We start from the raw sequence: 16,482 nt of genomic DNA, 5'->3' as shown, positions 1-16,482 counted from the left end.
GTGAAGCCATGCCCCCCACGTAGCAGCAGGGATCCCAGGCCCCGCTGGTCACTCCCAAACCCGTGCTCAGGCCCCGACCCGGGGCAGTGGCTCCCTGAGGGCACTCAGCGGTGCCCACGGCTGACCCCTGAGGGCTCCCGCGGCGGGGCCCCAGCACAGGCCAGCCGCCCTCGGGGCACAGCCCGGGCCAGCCGCGCCGCCGCGAAGCCGAGATGGCGCCGGGCCCCGCTGCCCAGCCCGGGAGAGGGGGGCCCTCCGTGGGCAGAGCCGCCCGGGGAGGAGGGAGCCCGGCCGGCGCCCGCCTCGCCCTCCCACGCCCGCGGCTCCGGCATGGACGGCGGGGCCGCGGCGGGGCCCGCGCTGCTGCTGCTGGCGCTGGCGGCGGCGGGGGAGGCGGCGGCGGTGCTGCGGGACGGCGGCTACGAGGGGCTGCTGGCCGCCGTGCACCCCCGGCTGCCGGAGGACGGCCGGCTCCTCGCCCGCCTGCAGGTAAGGCGGCGGCCCCCGTGGCGACAGGCCCGCGGCTGCCTCGGTCCCGTGCTGGTGGTCACCGCCCGGTGCCCCCCGGCCCCGGGGGGGAACGGTCCCGACGCGTCCCTTTAGCCGCCACCAAGCTCGATGGCTCATTTTGCCGGTCTCCAGAGAGGCAGCCCTAGCGTTTATGTCATCCTCGACGGTGAATGAGTGCTTCTAAAGCGGCCCTGAGATGCCTGAATGCGAGGTCTTGCAGAAAGGGGACGATGGGATGATAGGATCGTTGCGCTGCCTTGATCAGATCGCTGAGCTCTTTTCTTTAATGTTTGCTGGCAAATGCCGTAGTCAGGACCGATCGCAGAACGAACATACTGCTTAATCCAGTCAGCCTGTTTTTTTCCATTGTTTATTTGCCAGGACATGATCACTGAGGCTTCTTCGTATTTGTTCAATGCTACAAGAGGAAGGGTCCATTTCAGGAGCGTGAAGATTCTGATACCTCCGACATGGAAAGACGCGAGTTATGAGAAACCAAAACACGAGACCTATGAAAAGGTAAGGCTCAACACCTGGTGCAGGGAATAGAGCACACTAAAAAAATCTTTTAAACATTTATTCATGTACCCAAATGTACGCTAACTTTTAAAAAGTGATGTGAACAACCATCTGCATGAGAATGCGCTTAAGAACAGGCAAAATCATGATCTAGGAACCACTGCTAGTAAATCCGCAATTAACGAGCATCAGTAACAACACAGAGCTGTACCATCCTTTTGGTTTTAAATGAGAAACAAGAGAGTGCTGAACTGCAAGAAGCTCCATGTTAAGTCTGTCATAGTCCATAAACACAGTCCTTTGCAGGCTGTTTAATTATATTGGAAACCTGGCCTGCGAGTGGACTGAATACCCTTGGTCTGAATATCCTGTCTGCTCTGAATATCCCTGTTGTTACTCAGTTTTGTTTCTCTACTTTTTTTCACATTTATGACAAGTCAAGGACCTTTGCTTGTGAGTTCCAGTGTTTTGCTTTGTTGTGGTTTTGGTTTGCTTTTTTTTTTTTCACTCTAGCTTTCTTAACCTATCATCCCTCTAATAACTCCTGGCTGGCAGTTGTGCTGATGACAGCAGCAATACTTGTCTAGGTGGAGTTCCAGACTTATTAGGGAAGGTCCATCTCAAAAGCCAAGGAAATCCAAAAGAGCAAAGTCAGCTTGTTGCTACAGAGGTAGAAAAAGAAGCGGAGACTAGTTCATAATGGTTAGTTTTCTCTGTTTATTCCAAACTTTGTGTAGCTGGAATCCAGGAAATGGGATGCACATTAATCTGTGTTTTAGCTACATGCATGGCCACTGGTACTTATGACCAGCTCCACAAGTAAGAGATATTTGCAGCAGATATTACAATATATTTTCTCACTAGGTTGTGTAATAATATCAACAAATCCTTATGAAAATGTATTGGTCGTCAGAAAGAAGACTTCCCACTTGAAAGGCCCTTCGAAATTGGACCTGTCCTTGTGTTTACACCTGCAAAAACATGTAGATGTGGATTCTTCCTCATTTGCTGTTTTTAAATGGAAAGAAGCTAGCTCTGTAAAAGATGTGCTATAGATTTGTAGGCATACTGCAGGTGGATACAGGAGACCTCAGCAAAAAAAGTGCATAGAACTGTCTGTTTTGACTTTAAAGATGATCAGTCCCTTAATTTGATTAGTTTAAGGCTGATCATCATTAATAAAACTGAATAGCATATTTGGATTTTATGTTCTAAATTAAATTAACATTGGAACTTGCAAAGAGGAATATTTTATGTTCCTTCTCTCTGTGATGTTTCCTGCCAAGAATTTTAAGCTAATACATGAAATAGCAGTACAGAAAGGAAAAGCACGACTATGTGCAAGAAAAGAAACACCCCTTTCAAGATCACTGGGCTTCTGGTGAAAGGGCTTGCTTGGCTCTATTTTATTACTGTAGTCAGAAGTATTTTTTTCTAAGAAATGTGTCTCATATGTGAAGAGCTTTAATAAAGGAATAAATACAATAGTCTCCCACTTCAAGCTTTCATTATGCTGCTGGGAAATCTGTCCATAATCTGCTGTTAGTCTTTCTGTGGCAGAAGGTAGGAGCTCTGTTATGGGCTGGGTGGTATTACATTGGATCATGTACAACAGCAGAATACTTCTATCATTACTCAAGTTACTTTTTGTGTAATTTCAGGCAGATGTCATAGTGGCAGATCCTTATTGGAAATACGGTGATGATCCATACACCCTACAACATGAAGCATGTGGAAAAATGGGAAAATATATTCATTTCACACCTAATTTCCTAGTAAATGATTATTTGACGGACATCTATGGCTCACGGGGTAAATTCCTTAAACCATTTACTTCTCCAGCTTGCCTTTAGCAGTGTAGAACAAAAGACAGAAGAATCCTGAAAACTACATTGCATCACCCTTTCCTGTACATTTCCTGCACATGTCTCAGTAGCATGTGCTGCTGTGCAAAACCTGTGCTAACTGCATAAAGATAGCCTTTTGTTCCTAATCCCACACTAGTGTGGTTAATGGAAAATGAAGTTCTGGTTTGTTGAGGTTGGTTCCACTTTCAACATCAAATTTTTAATTAAATTTTGATGCATGTTTTACTCTCATGTAAGTGTATATTAAAAAGTATTGCTGTTTCGTCATACACTCCTAGAGTCTGAATTCAAGCTCAAACAAATGATGATAAAAGAAGCCAATTTTAAGTGATGTAAAATCTAAGACTTTCAAATGATGTTATTTGAAGTTAGACACACTTAGGCACAGATGTAAATTGCGTGATATTAAAACTGTGTACGGCTGATTGTTGCTGGAAAGGTGCTGGTCAGGAAGTCCCTGCTGTGGCGTTGCTGATTAGTTCTGCAGGCAGTGGCTGACTCCCGTTACAACGTCTGCCCTTCTGTCCTCCCTGCAGGCAGAGCCTTTGTGCATGAGTGGGCCCACCTTCGATGGGGGGTGTTTGATGAGTATGACACTGACAGACCTTTCTATGTCACTGGGAAGAATCAGGTTAAAGTTACAAGGTAATTCAGCATTTTTTCCTTCTACAAGCCCTTTCTGGTGCACTTCAGAAAGCTGCCTGATCTTTTTCTATGAACTCTTGAGGCATTCCTATTTCTTTTAGCCCTTATTTTATCCATCATTAAATATTTTTCTTGCGTATGAATAGAGCACATGATTTTCTCTGCATTCATCTTTCCACGTTTTTGTCGTTGATGGATTGGCAGTGTTGGTGAGCATTACATTTTTCTGAACTGACAGTGGAGACTTAACCACTTCCAAGCTCTGCTCCTGGAGAGGAAATGGTGCTTGTACAGAAATCCTTCCCATGCTATTTGTCTGTTCAAGCTTTTCTGCCACTTCCCACCTCTCCCTTCTCTGGGTACATTGCAGATATTGGACTTTCCCATTAAGCTTCTCAGTCTCTCTTCTTCAAACAACTTTTTTCATCTTTGCTACTTCTGCACATATTCACCCCACACACTCATCAGTGTAGGAATGTCTGACTCTCTACCTGCTTTTCCTTGCTGTCCATATGGCCAAAGGGACATTGAGAAACAAAGTTTTATTATAGCACATTTAACCTGGTAGCTCACCGAGATGGTGCCTGTGCCTATGGTACACCAGCAAGCCATTTACAGGCGTTTTCTAGGATACAGAAGCATTTGGAAGAGGTGGCTGCTGGACGAATAAGATTACTTCTGCAGTTGTAAACTTTACATCTGTAGCTGTAATATTTCTACTTAGTCAAGAGAATGATGTGATGGAAAAGTAAAACAACAAAAAAAGATTTTTCTTCTTGTCGCATCACATATATCTTCTCACAGTGATAACTTATACAGGAGGTGTGTAGAATATACTGCAAACATCATTAATGTCAGCACTATATTCAGGTAGGGTTTTTAAGTGGAAATGTATTCTGTTTTATCCTTAGGTGTTCCTCTGATCTTACTGGCATCTATGTCTGTGAAAAAAACTCCTGCACTGACGGTAGTTGTGTCATTAATAAGCTATCAGGGCTTTTTAAGGAAGGATGTGCATTTATTCCTGAGAGAAATCAAACTGCAGTATCATCAATAATGTATATGCAAAGTTTATCATCTGTAAGTACAAACATATAAGAACAGATTTCTTTCAATGAAACATACTGTTATAAAACTTCATATATCCTCCTTTTAGAAAGGCTATTTTTTTCAACTTTTATGTAAGCAAATTAACTGCAACGCATATTGTTAATAATGTGGAACAAAATTTACTGTCAGCTATGTCTCAACTATACAAGAAAATCAGCACTAATGGTTTTCCATTGCTATATTTATTTGTTACTGTGTTGTTGATTACTTCTGATTTTTGTCTACTTGTTTTTCATTTTAGGTGGCTGAATTCTGTAATGAGCATAACCATAACAGAGAAGCACCCAATCTTCAGAATCGAATGTGTGACTACAGAAGCACATGGGAAGTAATTAAAAACTCTACAGATTTTGAAAATAATCCTCCATTGACCAACAGCAGCCTCATTACTCCTCCCTCCTTCTCATTGCTGCAGAAGAGAGACAGAGTCATCTGTTTAGTTCTTGATGTTTCCAAGACTATAGCTGGGGTAAAATCTTTATCAGATGTATTACATTGCACATTTTACTTTTTTTGTCTTGTGTTTTCAGAAACTGTATTCATCTAAAAGTAGTCTCCATGCAGAGATGGAAAAATCTGGCTGCAGATGCAAGGAATCAGTTTGACAGTGACAGAATTTGGGATTGTCTTTTCTTTTGAGGCAGAGGAGTCAAAATCAACATGAATGAGGCCAGGACGGTGATGCTGGTTACTGGCCAGCTGACTGTCAGTGGCGAGGTTTTGAGAGAAATAAAGGACGCTGCATGTTATAGTCTAAGTATTTATGCTAGGTAGCCTGGAACATGAGAAAGATGGACATGAGCTGGAAGGGCATGGAAAAAAGATGAAGGAACAAAAAAAAATTCCGGAAGAGAGGGATCTGAAAGTCTGAAGACAACCAGTGCTCAACAGTGAGTGGGCTAAGCATTTGATTAGTTTAAGGCTGATCTTCATTGAAATAAAGTGAATAGCATATTTGGATTTTGTATTCTAAATTAAATTAACGTTGGAACTTGCAAAAGGGAATATTTCATGTTCCTTGTCTTTGTGAAGTTTTCTGCCGAGAATTTTTAGCTATTAGTTTATAATTTGCAGCATTCATTATTATTCCACTTGCTTACAGGTCTATTTGTTTTTAAACTTCTTTTATATGTAGGGTAGCTGGATCAATAGATTGCATCAAGCAGCAGAACTGTATTTACTGCAAATTGTGGAAGAAAACTCTTACGTTGGTATCGTCACGTTCAGTGACAGAGGAGAGATCAAAACTCATGTGCTCCAGATAGTCAGCGATGATGCACGGAAACAGCTTGCTTCATACCTACCTACGGCTCCAGGGAGGGACAGAGCAAATGTCTGTGCAGGCCTGCAGCTGGCGCACGAGGTGAAGCATCGCTTCTGTTCACACCTTTGGTGTAGATGGTTTGTTCTTTTCAGTTATGAGGATTTCTGTGTCTAGGCTACATCAAGTGTTTTCTACTGATTATTATGTAGTTTTTGAAAAGAACCTTTGTGGCTTTCCTGTGAACCTATTATGTATCATCTACTAATAATTAAAAACGTAATAGCCAAACTCTTTTAAAATAATGTTATGTGATTGTTGCAATAGGCTTAATGATGCATTTTAAACTATCATGTTATATATTTTTAAACTTTGCAATTTTAGCCATTACAAATTTTATGAGCTATATAAGCTTTATCTTCTGCTTTTTTTATATTTTGCTTTCTAAATTATTCTTAAAACGTAGGCTGGTACACTCAGCATTTCTGCATCCTTTAAAGAAGATTTTGTTTGTTAACTTCAACTTCTGTTTCTCTAAAATCACATTTCTTTTGGTCTTGTTTTTGCAATATAAATTCATTAACATGGTCTTATTATTGCATCTTTAAGCCCAGTATATTAAGGAGAATTTTTTCCTGCTTTGGTTTACTTCTGCCTGCTGAGTACTGCAACAGTTCAGCAAATGCCTCATGTGAAATGTATTCATCCTGCCCCCAGGATGGGTCACCGCCTCTCTGAATTTGTCAGAGAAATGAAGCAGAAATTTGGGAGCAGCGATGTTCTTTCTTGTCTGATTTTAATTGACTTTCTGCATTCTGGAGCCTGTAGTCTCAGCCTTCTGCTAGGAGAAGGAAGTAAAAGAGGTGCTTCAAGAAAGGGAAGTAAAAGAGGTGCTTACTGCATGGCTACTTGTCAAGTACCCATTTGCAGCATATTCTTATTTTAGTCCTTTTCATTTCTATACCTTATTGTGGTATAAAACTTCCATGGTATTCATTCTGATACAATTTCTTTAAAGACAGTGTCAAAATTAATTGCAGTGTAGATGATATGATATTTATAGCTTCTGCTAATGCTTATTCTTCTACCATCAGGTCATTAGGAAGAAAGAAGGAAATCTGTATGGATCTGAAATTATATTGGTAACAGGTGGACAAGACAATAGTACGAGCAGGTGTTTTTCTGAAATGGTTAACAGTGGATCGATCATCCATACCATTACTGTTGGGTCCTCAGCTGCTAAGGAAATCGAACACTTCTCCAAAGAGACAGGTAAGTATAGGAACAAACCATGACTCTGGTCTTGAAAGTGTTCAACTCAGGTATGTCTAGTAAAGCTGGCATACGTGTAAATTTATGTGAAACTGGGAACCTGACAATATATTTGTGTTTGGAACAATCTCAGGCAGTAAGTCTCAGACACAATTTCTTTCTCAGAAAACGCCAAAGAAAAGTGGCCTTACTGTGACTTGGAGTAAGACTCATTATGAAGTCCCTGCTTCCTCTCAAAGGTGTTAGCAGAGCCACAGATCTAAAAAGAGATTGAAAGCCAATGGTACAGGCAACTAGACTAAGCAGAGAAAATCTAGGTTCCAGATTTTAATAGGTACTAGAGTGTAGTAACATCAGTGAAAATTCAGCACCTAAATAACTTACTTTTGCCAGAGACACTGGATGAAGAATACAGCTTTTATTCTTGCACATAGGCACTTATAAAAAGCTGTCCCTGAGTGTCTGTGTTGGAAATGGCCTTCATTCATGCAGGTAGCCTTGACAGGTATTCAGCTTGATAAGTTGTGCTACTTGTTTAAAAATGTAGTATTGTTATTGCAACATTACCAGGATATTTTCTTAAAGCAATGTAAAATTATTCCATATAAAGTAATCTCAGAGTAGTAAACTCCCTTTATCATTCCAATTCAAGAGTCATTTTGAAGCTGCTGGGAAAACTCTGATGAAGAAGATGGTCAGAGGCCATGGTTAAGGGAGGTGGCTGTCCTCCCTCCCTGACAGTTCTGTGACCTGTGGTACATCTTGCGAACCTGATGTAGTTATTGTGTCATGTATAATATGTAATAGCTAAATTTGTAATCAACTGTGCTGTTTCAGGAGGCCTGAAGTATTTTGTTCCTGAAAGACTGGACTTCAGTGATTTACTGGATGTGTTCACTGGCATTTTGTCCGGAAGTGGAGATACTTTCAATCAATCTGTCCAGGTTTGTCGTATGAGCACAGTTAATATTTCTGCTTCCCATTTTTTTTAGATAAAATCAAAATGTGGCAAATTTATCTAGGTGTCCTACTTCCTCTTTTCAAGTGACCACTTCTCCAGCCTGGTGTATAGTCCTCTATTTGCAGGTTGAGCAAAGTGTTGAGAGACAATATAGTTGTGTTTAACTTCTTTTGTATAATCTGGAAAACTGTAGAAAGTTCTCTCAGATTCTACTGTGCGCTAGAGTATATCAAGCTTTTTCTCTGCAGTTTACAGAGATAATTATCACCCTACACAAGGTATGGAATGTCATCTGACAATTCGATCCTCCAAGGAAGTCATGAGGGCAAAGATCTGTCTCCATCAGAAATTTTATTTATTGCTATTTTTTTCCTCATGGAAGAGCATGTAGATGGAACTTTAAACTCATAAATCAGTCTTCTTCAGTGTCATGTTCTCTAACAGCAGTATTGCTTTTGAACTGGGAAAGTGGCAATATCCCACATAGCTATATGTTTCTGGAATTCTATCCAGCAGAAATGTAACATGAAAAGAAGGCCACTGGGCCGAATTTTTCTGTCATTTCTGTGATTCCATGGAACTGTCACTAAATTCTGCTATTTTGTATTTGAAGGGGAGAATAAAGTCCCCATTTATTATAACAGATTAACATTGGTGTGTGTTTTAATTTCTTTTCAAGTCTATCAGGTCTGATATTTAAAGTGGTAGAATAAGTCCTTCTTTGTCAGAACATGTGATTTTTAAAACTGACAGAATAATTTTGTTTTTGATAGATCGAAAGTGCTAGTGAAAGTATTGGAGGGTACAAGCAACTCAGGAGGGCAGTGACTATTGATAGCACCGTGGGAAGAGAAACCTTCTTTGTAGCCACCTGGCAAGCTGCTGAACCACCTGAGATCAATCTGGTTGATCCCAATGGGAAAAGCTACACCAGCAAGGACTTTGTCTTTGATTCAGTTTTCCATGTAGCACGTCTCCGGATTCCAGGAACTGCAGAGGTACAACTTACGGTCTTTTTTTGCCTTTTAGCAATGGGAGGAACATCCTGACTCTACATTGCTTCAATTCTGTTAAAGTTATGTTAAGAAAAATCATTTAATAGCATGAGATAGAATGGCTCTGCTACACTATGTTAGTATGACTGCTGTTGTGTGCCAAACAGAAACATCTGCTGTGTTCAAGAGCACTATCTGAAGGTGTGTTTTTTTTTATTACTTCACACTTGATTTACAACTTAACTGCAAGTTTCTGAGTACTATCAGTAGCCAGTAGACGAATCTTCCGTCTTGTTACTACTCTAGCATTACAAGTGTGTGGTTTTTCTTTTTAACTTCATAATTAATTTAAAATTACTGCATTGTTTGTAGAAACGTCTTCCCATCATTAAAATTCTGAAAACTCTTTTTTTCCCCATAAAAATTAATCCTTAATTTCTTAAATAGTCCACAGAAGCTAAGAAACTAAGTCAAATCCGATGCTTGTGGTCTTACATGGAATAGTTGCCAAACAATTGGCAAAAGACAGAGGACAGCTGGAAAACACTTCTTCATTCTGAGTTGCATTTATGAGTGTTCCCACTGACAGAAACAAAGCTACTTGAAGGATGTTACTTAGTCTAAGTAGGCTGTCAGAATTTAAATAAGCATAAATTAAATTATCCAAAAGTGAGTTATTTCATTTGAAAATATTTGGTTGTTGTTTTTTCAGGCAGGAGAGTGGACATACACATTGACAAATGTTCACCTGGCTCCTCAAGTTCTAACAATGACAGTAACTTCTCGAGCAGCAAATTCTACTATACCTCCTGTGGCTGTGAAAACCCATATGAGTAAAGATATAAATTACTATCCCAGTGCAATGGTTGTCTATGTACAGGTTAGTCACGGCTTTTCCCCTGTTCTTGGAGCAAGCGTGACTGCTGTCATCAGTCCAGAGAATGGAGATCCCATTTCCTTGGAACTTCTGGACAATGGAGCAGGTAAAAAGACTCTAGGAATATAAATTCAAAAATATCTGGAAAATGAAATTAAAAGGCTCTCCTAAGTGCTACCTTCACTGAATACTGTATGATACAATGCATTGAGACCGAGTTTCCAAGGTTCTGTGGTAACACACAAGAGTGCAACAAACAGTTGGTGGTGTTTCTTGATCCACTTTGATTCAGAAAAGGATTTATGTGCATAAATTAAATACACAGACATGTTCCAGTAATCAGAATTGCGCTGTGTGCATAAGCTACCAGTTGTCATTCAAGCTGATCAAAATGAATGATGTTCAGCACATTGGAAGATGAGGTCTTTAAAGCTCAGTAACTTAAGAAGCTGTTAGCAGAGTGAAGTATGACCACTTACAGGCAGAAATTGCAGGCCCTATGCTTTACTCCCTCTTACAGTTGTCAAGCAAAGGTGTAAATACCCAAAGGAGTTTGGATTTAGTAATATTTTAACTCATGCATTTGCTTTGCAGAAGTTATTCTGGTTACTTCAGCATGCTGCAAGGCAACAGTCTTACACGCAGTCCATCATATTGGTAGAAAGGATTTTATACAGAGTAGGTAGTTATGAAATCACTTTGGTAACTTTTGGAGCTACTTCAATAAAGTGTTTTTTCTATATTAAATTTCACAACTGAAAACGATCAGAAGTAGTAACGAATACTCTCTGGTTTGTGCCACCATAGGAGTAAGTCCATAAATGAGAAGTGCGTTTCAGGAATGTACACCGAGCACTTTGGAGGTGAAGGTCCAGCCACCCCATTTCCCCTGAATTCCCAGGCGGTTTCCCAGATCCCAGCTCAGGGGCCCAAGTGTAACAACTTGTGAAATAATAGATGATTTTCCTAAGTTAGCTTTTTCTTCAGTTAACATGCCATACAAAGAGGTATCTTAACTTCAGATCATTGTCTTCTTGAAGTTTTGACATGCAACCAAATGCAGAGGATCTGCACAGGTCTCATATCAGAGGAGAATTTACCTATTATTCTTACATTCTAGTTTCTATATGTGAATCTAGAAAGCGTAAATAAGCACATCCATTTTCGTTTGATGTTAATTTATGTCATTTTTCTGTCTAGGTTCTGACATTGTTAAGAATGATGGCATATATTCCAAGTACTTGTTTTCTTTCCCTGGCAATGGCAGATACAGCCTGAAAGCTCATGTCCAAGCTAACAGGACTATTATGCCACAAACTGCAATGCTGTGGAGTCATGCCATGTATATACCAGGTTACGTAGAAAATGGTAAGGTAAAGCAATGCAGAGAAAATGATATAGCTATCTATTCCAGCACCTGAATACATCACATCCCTTCACAAATACTAGCAGTAGGCATTAGAACAACAACAGCCCAGCTAGGAGATGTTCAGTTATGAAGGCATTAACACAAAAAGTCTGTATACCCCAGAATATTGAAAATATACCTCAAACAACTATAATGGGGCAGTACCTATGTAGTACAGATAGACAGGGTTTGTGTTTTGTTAGTGAAAAGACTAACCGTAGGTTTATTAAATAATAATGACCATTATTACTTATATTCAGTCCTCCTAAATTAAGAACTGTTACAGTATTAGGATATTAAACTCTCCTGTAATTATTTTATTACAAGCAACAGTTACTGCAATTTCATATTAGCTTTCTTAGTAATTAGCACTCTTGAAACTGTAAAGAAACAGTTACTGCACTAGAAATGATTGTACATAATTGAGGTTTACAGATTTTTCAGATTTAAAACAGTATAAATGAGGTGATGTTCAGGTTACTTGCAGAGCACAATAATATGCAAGAAGTTAAGATTGATGAGCATTTTTTAATGCTGTAGGTAAACTCAAGATGAACCCATCAAGACCCCCAGTTATTAAAAGTGATATTCAAGTCAGAAGAGGAGGTTTCCGTAGAACAGCTGTGGGAGGATCCTTCATAATATCTGCAGTTCCGATGGGACCTCATGCTGATGTGTTTCCACCGTGTAAAATTATTGACCTTGTGGCCAGAATAGAAGATGATAAGGTCATTCTATCATGGACCGCACCAGGAAATGATTTTGACAAAGGCCAAGGTATGTTTGTAGCTTGCCAGCCTGCTTCCTACCCAAAGTGAAAGATCTGTAATGGAGTTTACTCTCACTGACACTAGTGGGAATTTTCTTATAAACTATGGTGGTTCTAGGGCTTTATTCTTGCTCTGCTCTTGCAAAGATTTTAAATGGAATTAGACGATAAGCTTTCTGAAAGTTTCAAAATCAGTGCTGGTGATTTTGATGGAAGGCTTACTTTTACTAAGTTGTAGTTTTCTGCTACTCATGGAAGGTAGACATTACTCTGTACACGTAAAGAAAAAGTGTAAAAACATCAGATTTGGTCAAGTAGGAATTTTACTTCTCTTACTGTTATGTCAAAATCGGTGAAGTCAGAAATACTGACAGACTTCAGCGTGGGCTCATGATGACCACCATCACTTCTTCATTTCAATGCTGTGCTGTGAGAAATTGAATCATTCAAGTACTTAGCTTAGGTAACAAGTTTTTGCAGATCTATCCGGCATGCTGCATTAATTTTTTATGGTGCTGAACTGACTTATGAAGAAAATACTAGGTAAGTAGTATTTTGGAAGTGTTTTGAAAAGAGAGTATTTGGAAAGAGATCAGAAGTTTGAACGATAGCTAACACACAGGTGACAATATCTTTTAATATTTGTATTTTCAGCTGCAAGTTATGAAATCAGAATAAGTGAGAGTCCTCTGGAACTAAGGGACAGCTTCTATAACACCACTTTAGTGAATACTTCCACTCTATCACCTCGGCGTGCTGGCTGCAAAGAAATATTTGCATTTAAACCAGAAGCTTTTACAACAGGAAACATAACCATAACTTACGTTGCAATGCGTGCCGTTGATGACGTTTTTCTTCATTCTGAGCTGTCTAATATTGCGCAAGCAGTAAAGTTTGTTCCCTCAATGGTGTATCCCACTTCTAACATGGAGTTGAGTTTTTCAACAATATTGTTGCTAGTCTTTGGATTACTAACAGTAGTGTGTCTTACAGTAAGCACAACCCTTTGTTTAGTAAAGAAAAAGAAGACACTTTCAGAAAATGCAGCTAAGTTGCTTTAACATGAAGTGTCAGAGCTTGTTAGAGCTCCAGATATTTAAAAATATTTATCTGCTTTGACTTGGAAAAGTAGATATCCTACAATAAACAGAATAAATAAGTAATCACATTCCAGATATTGAAGTGATTTGTTAGCCATATCATGCCGTCTATGAATTTGATAACAGAAGGCTTGGTTACAGTAAAACAAGTCGTGTGCTGATAGCTTGTACCACAGAGATGCAATATCTGTCTATGAACTTACATGTGTGCTGTGCAATGTCGGAGTCTATTCTTATTGTGTGGTGAAAACGTTGTAATTAAATTGAAAGAGATACTGAAGACAGTGTGCCTTATTTAAAAACAGAAAAGAAGAAAAGCAAAACAAAGCAGTATGAGTTCCTGCAGTTCTCATTTGCATTTATGTAAGCACATGTGCCATTCAGCTTCCAGGTGTGGTGGGGAATTCCACAGGAAGAAGGTCAGAGGCTGAGGGCGCTTAGTTGAGAAATTTCTCTGTTGAGGCAGAAATAACCTTTGTCCTGACCCTACAGAAGGCAAAATAATGTTTACTGGAAACCAGAGCAGACAAGGGAAGGAGCACAAGAGGTACACACAAAGCCTATCCGGCACACTCTCTGCTTTCAAGTCTAAAGTGTCACATTAAGGGTGTTTGGAGGGAAACTGTGCCAGTGTACAAGTGTTTCCAGTATGTTTCTCTCTTCTACTCATCACTTGTATCCTTAAACCACAGAGCTGAATCTCTTGGATGTTAGCTGCTACTAAAGGAAACAGTTGGGTTAGAATCCGATTAGCCCTGTTGTTGCTGCTCTGCCGGGGTTCAGAAGGCTGAAAAGTGCTGATTATCAACACTTGGGATTGCTTTGAGTTTACTATGTCCTTCAAGGATCTCTTTTGATCCTATAAACACATTAATTTTTTTTTATTTTTAACTACATTCGTGCGTATGAATTTATATGAGTGTGTGTATTGTGCATGCGTGTGCATGCAATGTGCGGGGTTACATTTGTTTCCCGTAACACGGAATCTCAAATGTAATGATTATCGTGCTGTAAAACCATGTATAAAGATAAGGCAGTGCAATATTTTATAGCTGGAGTCTGGGTCAATTAGTTCTTCACTACCTGGAAGAAAAAGAATTGAGGAAACTTCTAGAATGTCTCCTCTATGTAAAGTCAAATTTGCATTGTTTCCTTGAAATGAATTGGATACTGAATTAAATACAACAAAGTCAGCCAGATTCTGTATTGCTAAAATGATCTTTTCCTCAAAGAATACAGAAGTGTACACAGCATTTCAGGAGAGATTCGGGAGATTGTCACATTGCTAAAATTTGACATTTACATGTCATCGCCACCATCTCCTTATTGCACCTCTGTGAGGTGACAGCTGCTGCTGCTGCTGCACCCCAGGAGCAGCCAATTTTGTAGCAGCTGCAGGTGGAAATAAATGGGCTCTGCTGAGAAGCAGCCTATGGCAGCAGCGAGATTGCTGTCTGGTGCTTTAGCTCCTCAGCAGTAATGCAGATTGGAAAGAGCAAAAGCGCAAAGGCAAAGGAAGGGCAGGGAAAGGAGTTTGGGGACAGGAAGGACCCTTGTCACAATCTCTCCAGAGTGAAAAACTGAGGGCTCTTCTGAGAACTCTGAGTTCTCTCTCAGTGACTTCTCCCAGTGAGGTCTCCCTCTGTGAAAGAGACAGGATGGTGTAAAGGGAATAGGCATGAAGCCACTGGAGCTAGGTAGCCCTCTCGCCTGCTCCTGATCCTCATGGAGTGGCAAATTAGGGAAATGGTGGATTTTTACTTTTAGCTGAGTCCAGATACCCCATGTATCTGGAGGCTTAGAGTTCCTATGCTAATGTAGGAGGTGAAAGAAGTAAAACTCTGCATTATTCAATGAATTTAGGATCGGGAATAGGTAAGATGGAAAAAGGAGCAGGAAGAGAAGGGATGACCCAGGCATTTCAGTGGGGACCTGGTCTAGAAGAAGTTGGTGCTGCAGCCAGGACAGGCCCTGCTCCCTTGCCTCTAACTGCTCAGCCACCACCTTCCTTCAGCTGCCACCAAGTAACCTTGGTAAACCAGATCACTTCCCTGATTCGGCTGGGAACTCTTTTGTGTTTACAGCACAAGTTATGGCACACAGTCCAGTGTTACTTTGGCCTACATTCCTTTGTGAAACCCCACCCTCAAAAGAGGGTGAAATGTTACAGATCTAGGTGATTTTACCTTCTACCCTTGAGACCATTTCACATTCTCACTGTTGAACCAGGGAAGAAGGATAGAGGTGCATCACCAGGAAAATAAAAAAAAAAATAGGAAGAGAAGAAATTATCTTTTCCATTGCATCAAGTTAAGAGACAGGGATAAAATAAGCTTAAGGTTTGTAATGGTTAAAATCAAATGGGCAAACAGAAAGAAACAAACAAATGAAAACATCACCACCAACAACAAAAAAACCACCCAAGCAGGAACAGAAAGCAAGGCATAAGGAAACCAGAATAACAGAAAGAAAGAATTCTTTGGCTTCATTTAGCCAGAAAATGGCTGGCTCTATTTACTATATTGCAATAGGACTGTTTTGACAATGGAGCAATGACAGTAAATGTTAACTGCTTACTCCATGATGAAAGAAAATTCTAAAGCTGAAATGCTTTTTTTTCATGTCAGATATCAGTTCTATTCTTCTGCAGGTGATAGCAGAATAGAACTGCTAATGGAGTGGCAGGTCCAAGGTGTGAAGGTAGTTGTAAGAAGCTACGGGACAGTATTTCTCCACCATGTCCTGCTTCTAAGCAAGTGTGTGGTTTCCTGTCAGAATCTTTCAGAAGATATTGCTTGATGATCAATAATCAAGACAATGCAAGACTATAGTCATGTCATCTTGCATTGATCTTTTTTGGTATTTGGCAGAATGTAGAGGAGTAAGCAAGTGAAAAAGCATTTGAAGATTCTGTCTTCCTTTGAGGATTGATCCTGCAGTGCAACGATGACTGCTGTTCTGAAGAAATGAAAGGAAACAACAGCAAAACTGGATTTCCCTGTAAAGGCTTCAGGAAGCTGAGTTTCAGTCTAAGACTGAAGATACTGCCCACTCATTTACGTCAGTGCTGCCAAATACTGTACAGGTTATAAAAAGGCACATGACTGGACATACCACAGCCCATGGCATTTCCAACTGTGTGTTCAATCTATACCTTTTCTACCATTTCTTGTTCTTACTTGGCTTG

At 40.2% G+C, this 16,482-nt stretch overlaps 1 protein-coding gene across 3 annotated transcripts; it reads left to right on the top strand.

Annotated features, from left to right (window-relative positions):
• The first annotated feature begins 313 nt into the window (after positions 1 to 313).
• Positions 314 to 13,575, top strand: LOC310903616 (calcium-activated chloride channel regulator 2-like). Of its 3 annotated transcripts, none has more exons than XM_083847176.1 (14): positions 314 to 489; positions 892 to 1,029; positions 2,691 to 2,841; positions 3,434 to 3,542; positions 4,454 to 4,622; positions 4,894 to 5,121; positions 5,788 to 6,015; positions 7,008 to 7,185; positions 8,023 to 8,129; positions 8,920 to 9,144; positions 9,854 to 10,124; positions 11,219 to 11,386; positions 11,967 to 12,203; positions 12,850 to 13,575. In XM_083847176.1, exons 1-14 carry the CDS (start codon positions 331 to 333, stop codon positions 13,254 to 13,256), a joined length of 2,775 nt encoding a protein of 924 aa, XP_083703302.1. In that variant the 5' UTR covers positions 314 to 330; the 3' UTR covers positions 13,257 to 13,575. The 3 variants fall into 3 exon arrangements, with proteins under 3 accessions (XP_083703302.1, XP_083703304.1, XP_083703303.1); XM_083847178.1 differs by lacking the exon at positions 314 to 489 and adding an exon at positions 525 to 676; XM_083847177.1 differs by lacking the exon at positions 314 to 489 and adding an exon at positions 571 to 721.
• Positions 13,576 to 16,482: the final 2,907 nt, after the last annotated feature.

The sequence above is a fragment of the Anser anser genome (assembly GCF_964211835.1).
Source record: "Anser anser genome assembly, chromosome: 8".
Lineage (NCBI taxonomy): Eukaryota > Metazoa > Chordata > Aves > Anseriformes > Anatidae > Anser > Anser anser.
Note: the sequence above shows the minus strand (reverse complement) of the source record. Positions and strands in the feature narration are given on the sequence as shown.

Coding starts and splice junctions, on each gene's coding strand:
- LOC310903616 (XM_083847176.1), top strand. CDS start 331: ATGGACGGCGGGGCCGCGGCGGGGCCCGCGCTGCTGCTGCTGGCGCTG. Junction 5,122..5,787: donor TTTCCAAGACTATAGCTGGG/GTAAAATCTTTA, acceptor TTTTATATGTAG/GGTAGCTGGATCAATAGATT. Junction 10,125..11,218: donor ACTTCTGGACAATGGAGCAG/GTAAAAAGACTC, acceptor TTTTCTGTCTAG/GTTCTGACATTGTTAAGAAT.